The sequence below is a fragment of the Perna viridis genome, chromosome 4, assembly GCF_037379345.1.
Source record: "Perna viridis isolate PV_CMFRI_1.1 ecotype Kerala chromosome 4, ASM3737934v1, whole genome shotgun sequence".
NCBI classification, from domain to species: Eukaryota; Metazoa; Mollusca; class Bivalvia; order Mytilida; family Mytilidae; genus Perna; species Perna viridis.
Genome location: NC_142448.1, coordinates 39,265,075 through 39,281,113, shown reverse-complemented (window position 1 = coordinate 39,281,113; position 16,039 = coordinate 39,265,075). Strand labels below are relative to the sequence as shown.

Genomic DNA, 16,039 nt, shown 5'->3' with positions numbered 1-16,039 from the left:
CTGTCCGAGGATTTCGAAAAGAATCAAGAGTGGAAAATAACGTCTGCTGCGGTGTGGAACTTGGTGAAATGGAACCATTAAATTCTCAGACGTGAATATAAATGCGTTTAGAAAATAAAAAAAATATGAACATGAAAAAAATAATATAATGTTAACGAACGTTATTTTATTACATCTCAGGTTGGTTTAGAATATTGCACACCTGCAAAGCACACAAAATATCAAAACATGAATATCACCTGTGAGGTGCAATCACTGAAAAACTACTTTTTCGAAAAACGTGAGAAAGACAATATTTCCTGTTTTTTTTGCCGTATGAGTTCACGATGTTGACTGCATTAATGAACAAAAGCCAACATTTTGTAGTCGCTCTGTCCAGTTTCAATAGCTACTAAACTGTGACTGTCATTGAAAAGCGGATTTTCGATTTCCTTTACAGAATAAAACTAATTTCCACAAGCTGAACATATTCCTATTAAGAACAATATTATTTTCAGAGGTATGATTGTTATGGGAAATCTAATTAAGTGACCAGTAGTAGTTGTGACCAAATTACGATCTTGACCTGACATTTAGTGGTCATGGGGTGTAATTATAACCCTTACATGTCTAATGGACAGGTCTGTACATTGTGATGATACGTGTGTTTGCAGTGAGTCTTTGTTATTGTTTTGCTGTGTTTGTTGTATCACCGACCGATTGAGTGTGGTTTTATGTAAATAAAACCTTTTACCTTCTCGACTACCAAATTTCATTTACTTGTAATTGTTTGCCAAACCGCAGAGTCCACTGATCTACAAAGAGTTCGGTCACCATGTCAGATCATGAAAACTAGGATGTGGTTTTTTGGACACTATTGTTCAACTAGACATAACACCATGTGGTTTGATCGCACGGGGTATAGTCCAAGGTGTTTAACCTCCATCAACACACCCGACTGATTCAGGAAAATAAAAGGGTAACATGTCGTGTTTTAAAATAAAAGCACAAGTTTTTGACCCTCTTTATTAGTGTTCTTTTTTTTATCAGAAATTCAGAAAAGGAGGACAAAAAACGAGACGCTCTATTAATTTCCAGGTTTCCATACAATCAACCAAACTTTTCAAGTTTCCGTCTATGTGATTTGCACGGTCACAGACAAACCCAATGTCAAGGTTTTTGTATTTTTTTTCTTCGCTCGCCGCATGTTAACTCTCATTAGGGTGCTCTAAATCAGGACTAAGTTACTATACACTCCCTGCTCTAATTAAATGCTTTATTAAACAACTCTTCCAACCATCAATCAACGTTGCATTTTTGTAACTGTTTTAATTTTTGGCATAGACTCTTAAATATGAATCTATTTATAATCATCCGATAAACTTTTGGAGATGGTGTGGCAGAAAAGAGAAAAACAAGCCAGAAATTGTAAACAATTGTGGTGTAATGGCCTTTATAAACAGGTTATTTATTAAGCCATCAATAATCTTGTATTTTTCTATAGAACGTGATTGTGAACACGTTAAAATACCTCGTGTTTATCACGATTGCTCTTCAATATGCGATGATTAAATTATATGAATTATGATTAATAAAATTATTCTACAGTAGCTATGTAGTTGACATACAAACAGGATGCGGTCACAAGAACATCATCTGCATCAACATTACATGTTACACTTCCCCCCTCCAGCAATAAATTTCGTCCCACTGGTAGAAAAACTCGAGAGATATAATTTATCATCGAATAAATACGGTAAAGTTCTGACAGTGGTTGTCACGAAATTGAATCATCCATTAGAAGTTATCAGAATATTTCATAAAATATTTAATTTCTAGATAATTTTCTTTCCGATTCCACGGCTATAAAAGTCATTAAGTTTTCATTTCAACAAACATTTCTCTCAATTAAGTATCAAGGCTATAAAATGCTGAATCAACAGATTGATATAAACAAATTATTAAATGGTTGTTCAAATGACTTTGAAATGAGCGAAAACATTGACTTCGAAAGAGGATTGGTTAGGAATTACATATAGCCAACAGAAATTAAAATATAGACCTGGGACAGTGAAAATACCAAAATGTTTATATGAATGATATTTATGTACTTTTAAGTATATGAGGAGCACGAACTGAAGGAATAACTGTATGATAATCCCGTCCGTCCATCTGTTGATGTGCTCCAACAAAGCAGGTCAACATGAATAGAATTATTTCTAGCATACTACCATCCCTACTGATCCACCTAATTTCATTCATGAAATGGGTGAAAGCCCGATTTACGGTCGGGCACACGTAGTCTATACCACTGGGCGTTTCTTTTGTGGGTGTTTGGGTGAGGTTGATGTGGGAGGGAAGGAGTAATCGAGGAAACCAGGATTCAAACGGAAATCAAAGGACAAAGACCAGACCTGGAAAATAGACATATAACAAGAACAGCTAAAAAAATACACAATGAAACAAAAGGAATTGAGCAATCTGTATTCAATTAAAAACTGACAACATGGACTAGGTGCACCGGAAGGGTAAGCACCCCCCTCCCCCCCGGGACAAGGGGTGGAAACATTTTGCTTTTTACATAATGTCAATAAATATCAACTTTGTAATCAGATTCTCTTCCTCATCACATTAAGTGATTTCTCCTACAGACTGATTACTTGATTACCCCATCCACGCAATATTGAAGTGTGTATCAGTTATTATCACACACTCAATTACAGCCCTATACCATTGATAACCCCAACAAGAAAAGTTGTGTTAATAACCATCTTAACAGCTGATAATTGCTCAAGATCTATTTTGATACACTTGATAAATGAAACTAACTAGCTAGGCATAGTAGGTGAAAATACATTGATTAAGAAGGCATCATTCACTATTAGATCAAACCAAGTATGATTGACTGGCGATTATCGTGAGTCTCGCTTTGATCTGATCTGATTGGGAAACCATTTGTTGATCCTGGGATGATGCGATGGAGTTTATCACGCTACAAGCTTTCCTGCCAGAAAACTGAAAATGCATCAATCATCACGCCTAATAAAATTTGAAATGATAATACACACGTGTATGTATATGCTGGTATAGAAATAGCATGCAGGTTTATTGTAAACACTGGAAGATGAAAAAAAAAATAAAGAGGGTTTCCAAGACACACTTGAAGCAGAGGAAAGGCTAGTATATTTTAATAATTATCATAGCCGTGAGGGGCAATAATACAACTGGGATCCTTTTTAGCATACCAGATTGACCCTTAAAGGGATGGGGGCTATTTTCTTCTTCAAATGTCTATTTCAAACATACTAGTTGATTTTTTGTGACTTCCATTTCTTTTATTGCAAAAGCTTAGCAAAATCCATGTCTGATTCCTCATCAATCAAACAATCCAGGTAAAAACTTCATTTTGTCAGATGAAACATTGGGTATAGTACTAGTATTACAAGTCACTAATAGAATGATTTAAAATGATTTGAACTTTACCAAGGTTTTTATTGAAAAATCAGCCAATTTGAAAGCTAAACATTATAACAAGTTACTAAAACAGAGGAGGCATCAAGAATGCTTCTACAATATTATGTAACATTTTTGGTAAAATGCCCTTTTCTCTAACACTGAATTTGCTAACCATGCTTGTTGGCAAATGTTTATTCAAATGCACTCAAGTGTCAGTCCCTGTAAGAATCAGGCAGTGGGTGAAACATGGTATGAAATAACCAACCCCTTTGACAGTTAAGTCAAAATGAGAAATCCTCAGAATGAAAGAATAACAATCTGATTTTTCCATATCATTTTGGTAAAATTATTTGTCATTTCATTTACATATACCTCAAATGATCATTTTAAGGACAGATCATTTCAAATAGAGAAGACTTTCATGAGAAATTCTAAATAGAGGCACAGACAGACTGACATAGAAATTATAGAAATATTCTTGTAAATGGTAATGGTAAAAAATAAAAACTGTCATTCTTAACAACAAACATCTAAAATATAAGATATACATGTACATGTATATGTATATAAATAAGGACACAGGCAGACAGACAGCAAAACTGTCAGACAGGAAGTTATAGGAGTAAATAATATACCCCACCACTTGTAATCACAAATAAATGTGAATAAATACATCACTAGGCTGAAGACGCATTATGACAGGTTTACTAAATAAATATTACAAAAAGCATCATTGTTGCTTTGACAGCAAATAACCTCAATATCTTACTTTTCATAACCCTAAATTGCATAATTTACGCAAATGATGTGCATTTAAAGCCTCGATTACCTAAATCAGGAGATAAATTACAGCATAGGAAATCAATAGTCAACAAAGAAATGTTGTCAGCTTGTTGCTAAAGTGTCAGTACAAGAATTAGGTTACTTATGTTCACAAGGGGACAGCGATAGTCTTGTTTATTCTTGCCAATTATAGGTAAATTTACCTGTATGTTTTGTCAATATAGATACAAGTCCTGGTAAAAATTAGGCAGAGAAGTAAATTTTTTTATTTAACATATGATTAAAAATATTGAGATTCTTGTGATTTAATTTTCATAATTTTATTAGTAGGCAAAGAAAGGGTGATGATTTGTGGTCCCTGGTTATTTCTCAGGTACTAATACAACAAATTTTATGCAAACTAGAGAGAGTGAATAAAATTACTTAGTACACATATATGTATATATTCAATGCAATAAAAATTGTCTCAGAGAGGCGAGCCCCCTCCTAGATACTTTGAATATAATTCTGGCTCCTTCTGAACTAGGTTATGTGAGTTTGATAGTTCATAAATTGAAAAAAATTTGGGAGGTGATGCAATCTCACCATATGGGTCTTATGTATAGGTATAGAACAACAGGCCAAAAACAACTAAGAACCTTCAGTAAAACAGCCTTCTAAACCAGTACTTGGTTTTGCCAGATTCTTACCACAGCCTGTTTCCCAAAACTATCAATCACAGAAGTACCTGGCTGAGAAAATCAGGTACAAAGTATTTGTCTTAAGGACCTTCAGTAAAACAGCCTTCTAAACCAGTGCCTGGTTTTGCCAGATCCTTATCACAGCCTGTTTCCCAACACTGTCAATCACGGAGGTACCTGGCCGAGAAAATCAGGTACGAAGTTTTTGTCCCAGATAAGACCATCAAACAGTCATTTAACAAACAATTAACTAAGTGACCCATGTTACTACCTGTACAAGGTTTAAAAACTTGGGATATTAAATTATCTTAGTTGAAAAACAAATAAGTAAAATTGTCTTCTTAGTTGTGTAAATTTTATTCTAATGTCAATCACTTATCCTTAGGTTCGTTACCTGATAGTCTGATTTAGTTATTGAATTAGTAAGTACACAGTCACAAGATCAATTGACTAGAAAGTATCCTCTGTGAAAATTGATATATACATACTGAAAACAAGATAATCTTTCACCATGAATTATTTAAATAGATCACATGAAAGGAAGGTTTTTTGTTGCATGTTTTTTGTATGTTAAATCATTTTATGTTTTGATATAGCCGAACTAAATATTTATGTATGGGAAAAAATTCATGAGTTATTTCCATACAGGTACTTGGGAGTACATGTAAAGTCTTTCTGTACCAAGGAACAAATATAGATTCTAACATGACATGCTTGAAAGCTTCAAAAAGTGATAAAGAGATCACCAACATTTTGTGAAACACATAGGCTGTGTCTATACAAAAATATGAAGAAACTAGTCCTATTAGAATCTAAATAAATCAAGGAAACACCACTTTATCATTGTTTTACCACGGCTCGCCATTTATGTCGTTATTTAACACCTCGCTATCGCTCAGGGTTAAACAATGATAAAATGGAGCCTACACGATTAACTTCTTAATTTTCCTTCAGTCTCAAGGGGATTACAAGATTTCTCCCCCCTATTAGATTTTAGACCCAAGAGCTTCAGCAAGTGGGTCAAATCTAAAATTAAACTATTGAGAGTGGAGAAATCTGGTAATCCCTGAGAACATTGGAGGAGAATCTGTTTCTCCAATGAAATCTGTAGAAAACTTGAAAGAGTAAAACGGTGGGAAAACTCTCACAGAAATTTAATCATTGCCTGGTGGTTAAAAAGTCATGTGCATTTTTAGTTACCAGATTAGAATGGTAGAACTTTTTCCCTGATTTACAGGAGAAATATTAAATAAGATATATGTTAAAATCTAATAAGTTTAAAAAGTACCAGTCCAGATAAAATTCAGTGATTCATAGTGAAAAAAAAAAAAAAAAAACACCAAACAAACAATGTTTTTCTAATCTCTATATGCTATATTTTTTATGTAACAGTTGTCCTTTCCATATTCAGATGTGTACTTTTGAGAAAATCATACATTTATCTCCTACTAAAATCAACCAAACTGAACAAAATCAAGAACGATAACTCTTGCAAAGTGCTAATTTCATGTACAATCTATATAAATTTTATCTCAAAAGCACAAAACCCAAAAGAAAAAAAAAACTAAGACTGGTTATGTGGTCAGTAACTGATTCTGAACAAGAAATAAAAGTGAATATGGTGTGTTTTTGACATGCACGAATCACCTCCTGCCTGATTTTTATAAAGACTGATACTTAAATACACCAATAGAAATACATGTATCAGACTACATGTACATTTATCACTGGTCTTCAATGTATGACAGTTTGATAGAAATATGGTGCATAAAAATTTTGTAACAACTTTACAACTTTAAAGTTAACCTTTCCAACTTCTTATCACCACCCCCACCAAAAAAAAAAAAATAAATAAAAAATAAAATAAAGTTATGATTGACACCTCCTTAGTCAAAACTATCTGTAAAAATACAAAGAGTCAACAGTCTATTTCACAAAATTTCTTTAGTGTAAAATTGGTCTTAAGTTACCACACCACAATGCATTTTTTTATTGTTAATTCATTACTTTAGATCAACATAACACTTGCAACTTTTTATGAAATTGATCCCTGATAAAAACAAAATCCTGTCCTTCCTTAAAAATAGGGTATTAATAAAACAGTAAGTGACACCCCACCACATAAATGTGAAAAAAGGGGGACAGCAAAATGTTCAAAATGACTTAACTCAAAAACTACATTTTGAATTTTGCTGAACATTGAATTAACCTGTATTTTATGGTACTAAACAGTTGTGTAAAGTTTTTGTAAAAAATGAATTGATCCTCTTTCAAGTTATCATCTTGAAACTGTCATGGATAGACAGACGGACAGACACTGGAGGGCATCACATAATACCACGCCACTTTGTGCGAAGGGGTATAAAAAATATCTTTCAAATGTACAACAGAAACCTATACAAATTGCCTATGCATATTCGCAGCCTAATCAGTGGAAATGAACATTATGTCTTAAATGCTGGAAAAACTCCATGGGACCAATTTTCATTTCAAATCATAAATTATGAATTCAAACCTCCTTTCATTTTTTAAAAACCCATTTTGTTCTAGTTTATATCTTTTTAAATGCATACACAAACTTAGAAAAATTTTCGTTTTTTCAATACAATTGATAACAGACAGACAGGCTGGAAAAAAACAATATAAAATTGTCTCTTTGTGATAGCACAAAGCCTTATGCAATAAATTATGTAACACAAGTTAATCACAAAATAATTAACAATCAATTTTACAATAACTGATTCACAACAAAGGGAAATAACTCAATCAAACAACAAATTACCACCAAACAAGAGTCTTGTAATCAATATGAATATCATCTAAAATATTGATGACAAAGTAACATAATACTGACAAGTGATCTAGCCAACTTTTAATGCCATGCTCTGATGAACATAAATCTATACCTAATTCAATGACGGCTTCCAGTTAATGAAAATAGAAACAGTGTTCATGTGGCGACAAAATAGTCTTAATCATTGTCTATCTTCCATCAGTACAAAATCAATAGGCCCCATAATGCAACACTCTTTAAGTGTTTATCTAATATGAAATGTAAGACTTTTAAAACCATAAATATTTTGTGTACTTAAATAGTGATTTATCATGACTTAGAAATTTATATTATCCATAAGTTTTGATGGTACTTTATTATAGAAAGTATGACAACAAATTCATGTTAGCGACTTTATTTAGCCAAACAAACGCTTCTTTTCAGAACATTACAAGTTTACTGTTGACCTAAGCAGTTTTAATGACAATATGTACATATAAACTGTCGTGGAGATTACTTTTAATGTTAATAATGCTGTAACTAGTCAATTTATAAGACATGCTATTAATTACTAAACAAAGAAGAGGTTCGTAAGTGTAAAAAAGTATAGAACATAATACATTAGGATATGTAAAGACTAACTTAGAAGGGATTAAGTATCAGTCTTTCTAAAAATCAGACAGATGGTGATTCATGCATGTCAAAAACCCACCAAATTCAGTTTTATTTCTTGTTCAGACACAGGAACTGATCATGTAACAAGTCTTAGTTTTTCATTTGGTTGTTGTGCTTTTGAAATAAAAATTATATAGACTGTACATGAAATTTGCACTTTGCAAGAGTTATCGTTCTTGATTTGGCTTCATTTGGTTGCTTTTAGTGGGAGATTAATGTATGATTTCCTAAAGAGTGCAAATCTGAATGCAGAAAAGGTTGTTGCATTGTGAAGGTATAGCATATGTAGACTAGAAAAGCATTGTTAATTTAGTGGGTTTTTCTTGACCATGAATCACTTTACTATTGGTAGTGTCTGAATTTTATGCAGACTGGTACTTAAATAAATAAAATATACATGTTGTAAAATTGTTGTGGATGTATACAGTCAAATCTGTCTTAGCAACCACCTGTGTTCAATAAAAACCTGTCTATTCACATACCCTGTGTAGTGAATTCTATTGAAAATTAACCTGTATATAAAGACCACCTGTTGTATGTGACCACAATTTAGCCCTCCATTTGAAGGTTATTTAAGGCAGGTTTGACTGTACTTTAGACTACTGTGAAACTTGTCTACAGTAAACTCATTTAAGACTGTAGAATTTGGTATTTGTAGGTAGATGTTTGGTTCACACAGGTTTAAAATAAATTGCAACTTTCATCTGTCATAGACGTTCTTTTCCTTTCAGTGAACTTGAACTACAACAAGCAGCACAGAGGGTGTTTTGTACGAAGCAGGACTGAGTTTAGCCTATTTTTTAGTGGGATTCTTGCTGTTATTTTTTTTGTGTACTTTTAGTTCTTTTTTGCTTTACGATTTCTTTTCTGTTTTTTTGGTGTTCCTGACATTTCTCCTTAAGCCTTGCTATCTCTTCTTGATTAAGATGAAGTCTTTGTAAGGATCAGGCAAAATGGAATGAAATCAGAAACATGCTTGTCAAAATCACATTTATCTGACAATACATATTTTTTAAATTAAATTACCATTTTATCTAAGATTATTTGATCTCTGCAAAACTTGATTTGCTAAAACAAAAAAAGTTTTTTTTTAAAACTATGTTTCAACCACTGCTTGATTCTTACAGAGACTGACACTTAAGTCATACAAAAGTACAAGAAAATCGTACATACCATAAACTGATCTAAATCTTACGATTTTACAAAAATGTTATTTTCTTAAAGACAATAAAAGCCTTAAAAAGGAAGGTATAAAAATCAGCTTAACCAAAAACAGAAACAACACGAAGACATTTACAAGAATCTATTCTTGGTTCAAAGAACTTTTATGTCTTGAACACTGCACAGACCATATGTGATTTGTAAAATTATCTGCATAAGTAAATAAACTATGCTTACAATGTAATTGTTAGGCTGCAAGTTTCTTTAAAGCCATACATTATATGTCCCAGATAAACTTTGTTAGATAAAGCACCAGATTTACTTATTGATATATACTGATTACTGATTATTTGATGTAATTACTTGATTACTGATCAAGTGAAATTAATTCATAAGCGATTATTCTGACATTAAGTAGATGTAGTTATATTTGATAAATCATGGCATTGTCTATTTTTGGGCATCATGATTCATAAAATTTTTCAAAATAGTTTCATCATCTCCATCTGGTGGAACATGCCTTCCTTAACTGTTTAAATGACTGCTTAGGCCATAGTAATCATATTTTTAGTTTTATGAAAAAAAGCTGTTGAATTTTCTTCAATATCAACCTTATCATGGTCCATTTTAAATCATGACAAAATTTTAAAGTCTTCACAAGGTTCAGTACAATTCTATGTTCATGTCTTTTCAAAAGTACAAGATTGACGAATTAAAACAGGGAATCAAATTTGCTGCTAAGTACACTACATTTTTCTTATTTCTTCATCTCTTCGTTTCTTCTCCTGTTGTATCTTCCTTCATCTTTCAAGGACAGAATAAATTATTTAACAAAAGCTGCACAGACAATGAAATACAAACTGAGGATGTATTAAGCTGTCATGCTTAGCATAGAACTACTTGTAAGGCAAAAAAACAGTAACATACATCTGTATCCTGCTACCCTATCGATCATATTTTTTGTGCCTACCCTAAACATTTTATGGCCATTTTGGTTGAAGCACTGTTAAGGTCTAGATTAGTTCCCCATTAACAAAATGTAAAATGATTTTGAAAGATACAATAATATTCCTACCCACCCTATTTTTCTCTTCCTGGTAACTGGAAAAAAGACTTATATATTTTGGCCTAATTACTGTAAACCGTGAAATTTTCGCTATTTTTGCGGCAATATTTGTAACGCAAAAATTAAACTGTCGTGAATATTTTCTTTGAAGAGCATTACAGTAAATTTGATGAACGATTGAGAATTTAAAACTGCGCGAAAGCAGATTTATAGCAGAAACCGTGAAAAAAGGGACAGTGCAAAAATTCACAGGTTTACAGTAGCAAATATGAATAATTCTCAGAAAATACAAATAACAGAAAGTAGAGTCTAAAAGTGGAGACGAAGTAGAAGTCACCATACCAAAACCATATAAATCTGTTCATAAACTGTTACAATGTAGACAGATAAGGTGGTTGAAATATAGCCCCCTTCAATTATGAGGGGAACAGTAACAAAAAAATTGTAAAATAAATAGTGGTTCATGTTAAAGCCATCCACTAAGTCAGTTCAGCTTAAGTATTTTTCCGACTGACACAGAAAATCTGTAAAATATGACCCTGTGAAAATGTTCATGTTTACAGAGTATACTCAGAGCCTTTTTCAAATGAAACGTCTTTAGTAGAGATCTGTTTTAAGTTGTTCTTAATTTGAACCCAGTATTAACTATAGTTGAAGAAGTACAATTTTAAGTCTTAAACCTGAGGATAATGTCACAATCTTACAATTTAATGTCAATTCAGAGAGTGCTTGATGAGGAAGGAATCCAGAAAAATGATTTTCAACTGACACAATGAATGAAATAAAATGTCAGGTCATCATTCAGAAGGAAAAAAAAAATACCAAAAGGCATTAGCAGTATCATAGAACTTCATATCAGAAAACAAGATTTCGATACATGGTAAACATTGTAATTAAGACAAAATTTTAAATGGAACAATTTTTCTGTAACCGCATAAAACATATGCCTTGTCTATATATAACAACAAACCAAATTTGGAACTAATTCATCCATTAGCAGCTGACATTTTTGTGACGCATATTTTCTCTATCATTCCATACAGTGGAAATTGGCAAATTCCCACAGAACAGGTCGTTGATATTGTATAGCACCAGAAATTGCTTGCAACATATGTCCCATCTATATAAAGCCACAGGCAAAATTTGAAATTGAGCCATCCGATTGGAGCTGAGATAATTGTGCCGAAATTCAAATGGACAAAGTGATTCTAACATACCGACCATTTCCATTTCTTGAGTGGGGGGATATAACATACTTCCAAAAGATTTTCTGTGTTATTGTATGGTGTCTATGGATCTATGAACAGTGGTTCACTCAAACACATTTGACAGACTGTCTTATAAAAATTATAAACAAACCCAGTTGCTATAAATTTTCAGATGCATTAATCAAAGCATAGGGTTTGAAGCACTAAAACTACACTATATCTCACTACACACCTACACAACTACACACTAAACCAACCTGAAGATTTTGATGTTAGTTTTTCTCTGTGTGCTGCACATACTGCCAGCAATCTGTATCCAAGGTCAAGGTCATATCCAGGCTGGGCTGCAACTCTGCTTACAATCTGAAATTAAATTAAATAGGATGTCACAATCTTGGGAGATAAGGTCAAGGTAACATAAGTTAATAGGTCATTCTGTCTAGGGGTGAAACATAAACTACCTGCTCCTCTCAAAGCCGAAAAACTTGGTGTAAGTACGTTTAAGAAAAACAATATAAAAACCCACAAGAACCAAACTGGCCGTGATTTAAGACATAACCTCAAGGTCAACGATAACATATGTACATTTGTGATATAATTTAACCTTGACCTATGACCAAGGTGAAAGTAACATAGGTTAATAGGTCATTCTGTCTAGGGGTGAAACATAAAGTACCTACTCCTCTCAAAGCCGAAAAACTTGGTGCAAATACGGTTAAGAAAAACAATATAAAAACCCACAAGAACCAAATTGGCCACGATTTAAGACCTAACCTCAAGGTCAACGATAACATATGTACATTTGTGATACAATTTAACCTTTACCTATGACCTGTAACTTAGGTCATATTTATTTTCAATTTATAAATTGATTCTAAATTGTCATTGTTTTATGTGCTGTCTTTTGTTATAAAAATATTGCTATAAGTGTGACAAATAATTTGTGTAAATTGTCAGTAACTCACGATAAAAGCCACATGTATTTTACAATGAAACATGTCTAAACTGTACCTCTTCTGGATTTAAAAATTTGGTCGGTTTAGACAGGTTCAAACATGTATCTGATTTACAAAGGCTCAAAATACATCAAAATTGATATAAATGGACTTTTCAAAGTGTTAGGCTTTGACAATATTTTAAAGATTTTTCAGGGTTCTGTTTAAGCAGATTTTACTATAACAACAAGATATTTCCTATAATCATCGTCACCAAACTGAGACTAAATAAATGAATGATCAACAGCCTTATCCATTCAGAGTTAAGTAGGGGTACTTGTTATTTTCACAATCAAAAAACTAATAGAACCTCAAGGAAATCATGCACTCAACAACCAGAGAAAAGTGAAACACTTCTTTGTGAAACAATTTCAGGATTTAAATTTATTGCATCTAATACATCAACTCTCAAATAAAACAGGAGAAATTGACAATCAATCATAAACGACACACTTTTCACAGAGAACAAATGTTTATTTCACTAGCTGAAATATGACATGGAATCAATACTTGAAATCTGTCACCGAAATAGTAAAGGCAGGTTGAGATAGGGTCAATACTAATTACAGGCCTTTCCTAGTAGCTTTACTTTATTTTATTAACTTAATTGACTAATAAGAGAGGAATCGCACTTAACATTGATTGGAGATTATTTATTGCCGCTACGGAGCCTCAATTTACAAATTGGGAAAGTTTTAACGGAATATAACTGATGTTCTTTGTTTCCAAGGAACTCAATAGCACTGTCAAGAATACAAGCATGTCTAAATATCAGGTAAAAGTATCAAATTATCAATTTAGATATTGGAAAAGATAAAGGAGGATATATTATGTTTTCAAGAATTTAACTCTTTCTAAGAAGCCTAGTTTTTAATTTAACAAAAATTAACTGATTTTCTTAAATTGAAAGGAACTTAGAATATCAAGAATATGAATATAAGCCTTTTTAAATGTCTGGCAAAACTAAAAGCAATAAAACTCCAACAGAATATGGTTAACTAAATTTATCAAAGTATTTAAAGCATTTTCATAAGTGATTCTATTTTTCAAAGATTTTTTTTTCAAATTTGTCCGTTTCGTGATAAAGGATGCTTTTGCTTCTGATACATCCTGTCTGTTCTCCACTTTTTTGCCAAAGTTTGGATACTTGTTATCAACATTGAGTTATCTTTGTTTTCTAGTTTTTATTTAGTGTTAAAACATTTGCCATACTCTTAACATCACTTGTACTTTAAATAGAATTAATGCTTCTTCCTTTTTTTACAAGATTCTAAAAACATCTGATGAATGAGTTGTGTTTTCCAATTTTGTAAAATTAGATGTCCTGATTTTCTAATTTCAGATCAATCAGAAGTTGTTACGATGTTTCGATATCAAGAAATAATCTAATACAGCAATAATTAGTTAGACTTGAAATTCACTTTAACGTCTTAGAGAAGACTTCCAGTAAGAACCAGGAAATGTGAAGGTGCAACACTGATGCCCCTGCTCTGAACTTTCAACTCAGATTGATTGATTGATTGTGGTTTAACATACAATGACAGACATTTAATGCAATTCAGGACAAGGATTTTGGATTGATTTTGCACTAGTCTGACATGCTAGGCTGGATTCTACTGTGATAGCTCACTGAAGCAGCAGCCTGCAGGTAGACATGCCACCTCACTTACTGTTTCTGACACCCCAGTTAGCAAGTCGTCACTCTATTATCTATAACCCTTGATTGGTTGAGAAGCAGTGACTACCAGTTTTAAAGTCTTTAGTATGGCTTGGCTGAGAGTGAAACCTACGACCTCCCACACTCATGGAGAACCTTACTCACTGTTTCTGACCCCTGAGTCGGCAAGTTGCCTCTCTATTATCTATAAAACCCTTGATTGGGAAAAGCAGTGACTACCATTTTTAAAGTCAGTGATATGGCTCTGCTGAGGATGAAACCCAGGATCTCCCACACTCGAGGAGAACTCCCTATCACGAGATTAATGAGGCAGTCCTCTCAAGGCAAAACAATCATACATGATGCAATATAGAAATTATAAATTATGAAACAACAGATTTAGGATCAAGCTGCAAAAAAACAACTCTTTCTCTTGATGTCAGTCAATATTATGAACTTGCTCTGCCACATAATTTGGGACATATTGTCAGTCTACAGGTCTGATCGTCTGTTCACTGCGCCTTAGACATAATGTTTGGTAAAAAATTACGTCAGATCATCATGAAACTTTGAATAATTGTTTAGTATGATATGAACCCTCTGGAAATATAATTTTTCCACTTTGTGGTTCTCAGCCAATTATATTGTAACATGAGAATAATCAATGCCCACAGCAATTTCTTAATTAATATTGCTGTAAATTCAGAAATCATTGCAATGTTTCTTCTATTGAAATAAATGCAAATGTGTTGTAATTGCAATAGGATTAATTAAACTCAAGTTAAGGATATTTTCCCTTGTCAAAAGTGGAATGTTTTCTCAAAGTGGCAAAAAAATTTTTTCAAAGGAATTTTGTAGACATATTCATTACAAAATAAACAGTATATAGTTTCCTAATCAGTATTTATACAGCTAAACCTGTCTTTACTGAACCCTGAATAAACCATTAGCCTGTCTAAACCAGACACCTTCTGAAGGTCCTTTGTATTAATTTCACTGTACTTTGACCCTGTTTAAGGATGAAGACCTAGGATAAGGGGCACGACTCTTACAAATCATTGGAATGCTTGTATTCAGCATTTGACATCAATTTCATGTAAGCATCAAAGTAACTTGGATTTATTTCATTCTGTTTCAAATGAAAGTTTGATAGGCTTTGGTAAAATTGAATATGATACAAAACATATTACTGATTTTAAGAGTTATGTCCCTTACCCTAGGTCTACCTCCTTAAACCAAACTCCTGCCTAAACCAATACATTTTTTTTAGTCAAACAGGGGTTTATTTTAGACAGGTTTCGCTGTAGCTATTTTTCTTCAAACAATATCTTTACTACGAGACACAAACAAGATCACATTACAGTCAAGATATATATAAACCAATACATTTCTTAATTAATGTATTGTTCCTTATAGTTCTCTTAAAAACGATATTTCTTTGACGTCACCCTTGGTTAAAATCAGATACAAATCTTGCATACATGGAAACAATATGATTGTTTGGTCAACATCGTTATTGAAGTCTAAAACCAGCTGATTCCCTTTCCAAAGAATCAATAGAAAATAGATTTCTCCTATATTAAAATAAATAAGTCAACAAGGTAAT

At 32.7% G+C, this 16,039-nt stretch overlaps 1 protein-coding gene and 1 long non-coding RNA gene across 4 annotated transcripts in view; one reads left to right on the top strand and one right to left on the bottom strand.

Moving 5' to 3' along the window:
• LOC148620026 (zinc finger MIZ domain-containing protein 1-like) overlaps positions 1 to 16,039 on the bottom strand; it is a 207,526-nt gene that overhangs the window by 60,405 nt on the left and 131,082 nt on the right. For all 3 annotated transcript variants that reach the window (XM_088580538.1, XM_088580539.1, XM_088580540.1), the window contains one exon: positions 12,039 to 12,144. In XM_088580538.1, the coding sequence (XP_088436664.1) occupies positions 12,039 to 12,144 (106 nt within the window). The remainder of the gene's footprint in view (positions 1 to 12,038; positions 12,145 to 16,039) is intronic.
• Positions 13,204 to 14,179, top strand: LOC148620027 (uncharacterized). Its single transcript, XR_015921322.1, has 2 exons — positions 13,204 to 13,551; positions 14,119 to 14,179. It is a non-coding gene; the product is annotated as an uncharacterized LOC148620027 (long non-coding RNA).